At 37.9% G+C, this 4,121-nt stretch overlaps 1 protein-coding gene across 1 annotated transcript; it reads left to right on the forward strand.

Moving 5' to 3' along the window:
- Positions 1 to 2,387: 2,387 nt before the first annotated feature.
- On the forward strand, positions 2,388 to 3,845 carry LOC142630407 (uncharacterized). Its single transcript, XM_075804400.1, has 2 exons — positions 2,388 to 3,125; positions 3,333 to 3,845. The coding sequence occupies exons 1-2, from the start codon at positions 2,388 to 2,390 to the stop codon at positions 3,843 to 3,845; spliced, it is 1,251 nt and encodes a 416-aa protein (XP_075660515.1).
- Positions 3,846 to 4,121: the final 276 nt, after the last annotated feature.

Raw genomic sequence — 4,121 nt, forward strand, 5'->3', positions numbered from 1 at the left:
ATGGTCGATCTAGTTGATAACCAAGTTTCAAATCTACACAGTTAAATGGTAGAAGCAATTGATCAAAGTATTGAGAGTATAAACATCAAGACGGATTCCTAGTGGTTCCATATCTCTAATTAGAGTAATTACAACAGAGTAATGTTTCATTCTTACAATCACGCCCAACAATGAGTAAAATCCACAATGGAAGCCAAAGGGCGCGTGTGAAAATTAAACAAGCCTAAGGCATGACCAATATTCCTTAATTAAGCTCTAATATTTGCACAGATCTCTCACAGATTTTCAAGAACTGATTTGGGCATTCCATATATTCAGGTCAGGTTTCATTTCCGCTACTTGGCATGGTGATACTTTTACTTACCCGAAAGATTCAACTATTGGCCCTTCAACAAACAAAATCTTTCTGCATTAAAAAACCCAAACCAAATAAATTACTTGACAAAAATCAATTTTTTTTTACTATTGTTTTAATAAAATATTTGATACCTAGTTAATTTTTAAACTTAATATAAATATTCCTAATTTTTTTAAAATTTTTATTATTATTGTATTGTATTGTTGTTTTTCAAAAATAGTTTGATTTATCTCCAGTACTTTTTCAAAAATGATTTGGCTTGTCTCTAGTACTTTTTTTAAAAAAATCTTTTTTGTTTTAATGAGAGACTGTCACATCATCTACTAACTAAATAAAATGTGAGGATTAAAACCCACTATCACTTGCTATTATATATTTAAAATAAAAGGACATGTCTAGTTAAAAATGTACTAGAGGTAAGCCAAACCCTATCAAAAAAATATTGTCTACCCATATCTCCTCATTTGTACAAGTGATTTCACATTGATAATATTGGCTGTTAGTATTTTTCAGGTAATCTCGTAAATAAGATAAGTACATCTTTAAATCAGAGTATTTTTAGGGAAAGAAAAAAAAAATAACAAAACCTCATGCACACACACTCACTTGGACTTTGCCCTGTCCTAAAAATTGAGGCATTTAGGTGGTAGAAAATGCAAACATATATTCTCAGCTTTAAACCAATCATTTATTACCAATTTTTAATAATTTCAAATTTTTTAAGTATAAATTTTATTAAAGAAAACAAATAAGAATGGCACCCTTAATCTGACCAACCCTGTCCTGTTGGTATAGCTAAAAACAAACACCTCCCAATGTACTTAAAAAGCAAACATTTTAATAATTGCTAATAGGGAAAATATATTCGAATTAATACTATTGAGGACAATTATATATATATATATATATATATATATATATATATATATATATATATATATATATATATCTATTTATACAACACAAAAGATGGTTGAGGGCCTAAGGCTTCCTATACGAATTAAATTTGATGGTGAACTAAAAATTGGACCAACTCCAATTTGTCCATAAGAGTCGTCCAGACTAGAAAGACTATCCTAGCATAAGAAAGTTGTCCCAAGTAGGACGGACGTCCATAAACATGAAGGTCGTCCGTGAGGAAAGCTCTTGGACGACCCTCAACACTTGGAAAATTTCCAAGTGTTAGATCTAGCTACAAGAACTTAGGTATCAAACCACGTGTAACCATTTTGATACATGAGCAAGTTCCTGGTTCATCACTATAACTTCCTACTAAGTGCTTAACTTCCAATGGTAGTTGTAGAAGATAAGATTGAACACTCTAACTTTTATAACGGTTATGGAAGTTAAGTCTAAACCTTTAAACTTCCACAAATATTGGGGAAGTTATGAGACAAGTAACCGCTCCAAACACACTATATAAGCACTCAACCTCATCAAATGAAAGTAAGTTTTTACTATTCCTAAAAAGTTGGAATTCTTAAGTCCCAAAGACAAAACTAACTTAAGCATCGGATGATTTTTAGCCGGTTCAACCCGGTCTCCTTTGATCTTGTATCTTTTTCCTTTTAGGCCTTTCATCACTAGTTCATTGAAGTCCAGAGCACTCAGTCTACTGATTTTTTGTGGATCATCAGTTGGTGCCGTCTGTGGGAAGAGATTGACTTTGTGTTTTGCAATTTATCTTCCTTCAACAAAAAGCTGTATGGTTCGGACAAGATTGATGACCACTAGTCCAGGCCATAAGAAGAGTAGGAATGCTTATAGTAATCCCAACCGTGATCACCAATTAGTAACTGTCATGCAACCGCCTTCCATCCAACACATATAGTCCATGGCAGCCGCCATGGCGAAATTAACTCATCAAAACCAAGAGTTGACTAGGGAGATTAGTTTAAGGAGGCAACACCATAAAAGATACACGGAAGGGCAAGCCTAGAGTCAAAAAGTTAGGGAAGGAGAAAACGTTGAGCCTGAGAATCAGTCAAGGGGTACCACCTCACGAAGGGTGCCACACTTGGAGAGGAAGATGGATCAGATGGGGAAGGCCATGGACGAGATGAGGGAAAACATGAGAAAGGTGAATCACGTAGATGGTTTAGTCCATCGGACTGATTCCCCTTTCATGCCTTCCATCAACACTCATCCACTGTCTTCCAAGTTCAAGATGCCTTCCTTAGACTCATATGATGGAACACACGATCTTTTTGATCATATTGTTACTTTCAAGGCTACAATGCATCTTCAAGGGGTTCCAGACGAGATTATGTGTAGGGCTTTTCCTACCACCTTTAAAGGGTCAGCACGAGTGTGGTTTAGTAAGATACCTCCAAATACTGTGAGCTCTTTTGAAGAATTAAGTAAGTTGTTTGTTAAAAATTTTATCGGAGGACAAAGGCATAAGCGTTCCTCGTCTAGCCTATTAACCATAGAGCAAGGGGAAAATGAAAGCTTACGGTCCTTCATTACTCATTTCAACAGAGAAGCCCTAACGGTAGATGAGATGGAAAACAAGTTGTCATTGGTAGCCTTCCATAATGGAGTTAACTTCGATTTGTTCATCCATAAGCTTTATGTGCAAAAGCCTCAAACCATGGCTAAACTCGTCCATTTAGCCCAAAATTTCATGAATGCAGAGGACACAATCATAGCCAAGAAGAGGAAGAAAGCCGAGAGAATGGAAGTGGATATCTTGCGCTATCCAGAGCAGGGTCCTCGCTCAAAGAAGGCCTGGACGGGAGAGAAGAAAGATAGAGATAACAAGAAGGCAAGTTTTTCTTCAGCAAGGAATTAGCAGTATACGCCCTTGAACATGCCACTTGAACAAGTACTTATGCAAATCAAGGATGATCTATCCTTGAAGTGGCCGGAAAAAATGAAGGGAGATCCGAACAAGTGCAATAGGAACAAGTATTGCCGCTTCCATAGAGACCATGGGCATGACACAAACAAGTGTTTTGACTTGAAGTAGCAGATAGAGAATCTCATCAAGCAAGAAAAATTGAGAAACTTCCCTGGACGAGATCACAAGGACGAGAAGTTGAAGGGAAAGGTAGAAGAATCATCACGGCCCCCGCTCGAAGAAATTAGGGCTATTACAGGAGGGACCTCAACGGGGCAATCTTCCAAGTCAAGGAAGACGTATCTGAAGGTGGTGCAAAACGTCCAGCTTTCTGGACGACCCCCAAGGACAAGGGGGGCAGATGAGCAAGCCATTACGTTCACGGATGATGACACTGAAAGGATTCACCACCCACATGACAACGCGATCGTCATCACATTACTCATTGCTGATTACAAGACTAGAAGAGTGTTGGTAGACAATGAGAATTCGACAGACATTTTATACTATCCTGCCTTCCAACAAATGAGGCTTAGACGAGATCAACTTCATCCATTGAATTTGCCTTTAGTAGAATTTGGAGGGACGAAAGTGCAACCCATGGGTACCCTTACATTACTTGTGGTGGTAGGGGCATACCCATAGTAGATAGCCAAAAAGGTAAACTTCCTTGTTGTGGACTATTCGTCTTCATACAACGCTATCATTGGAAGACCAACCTTAAATAGTTGGAAAGCGGTAACCTCTACCTACTATTTATCTGTTAAGTTCCCAATTGATCATGGGGTAGGTCAAGTGCAAGGGGACCAATTAGCCGCCAGAGAATGCTACCTAGCTATGTTGGCTATGGACGAGCACATGCAGATGATAAGCATAAATGAGAGAAGAGTTGACGCGAAGCCCATGGAAGTGCTAAAAGAC

The sequence above is a fragment of the Castanea sativa genome, chromosome 1 (genome assembly GCF_040712315.1).
Source record: "Castanea sativa cultivar Marrone di Chiusa Pesio chromosome 1, ASM4071231v1".
In the NCBI taxonomy this organism is placed as follows: domain Eukaryota; kingdom Viridiplantae; phylum Streptophyta; class Magnoliopsida; order Fagales; family Fagaceae; genus Castanea; species Castanea sativa.

Excerpts from the sequence above, each read along its gene's own strand:
- LOC142630407 (XM_075804400.1), top strand. The coding sequence starts at position 2,388 with ATGGATCAGATGGGGAAGGCCATGGACGAGATGAGGGAAAACATGAGA. Across the intron at positions 3,126-3,332 it reads AAGATAGAGATAACAAGAAG|ATAGAGAATCTCATCAAGCA; the intron begins GCAAGTTTTTCT and ends TTGAAGTAGCAG.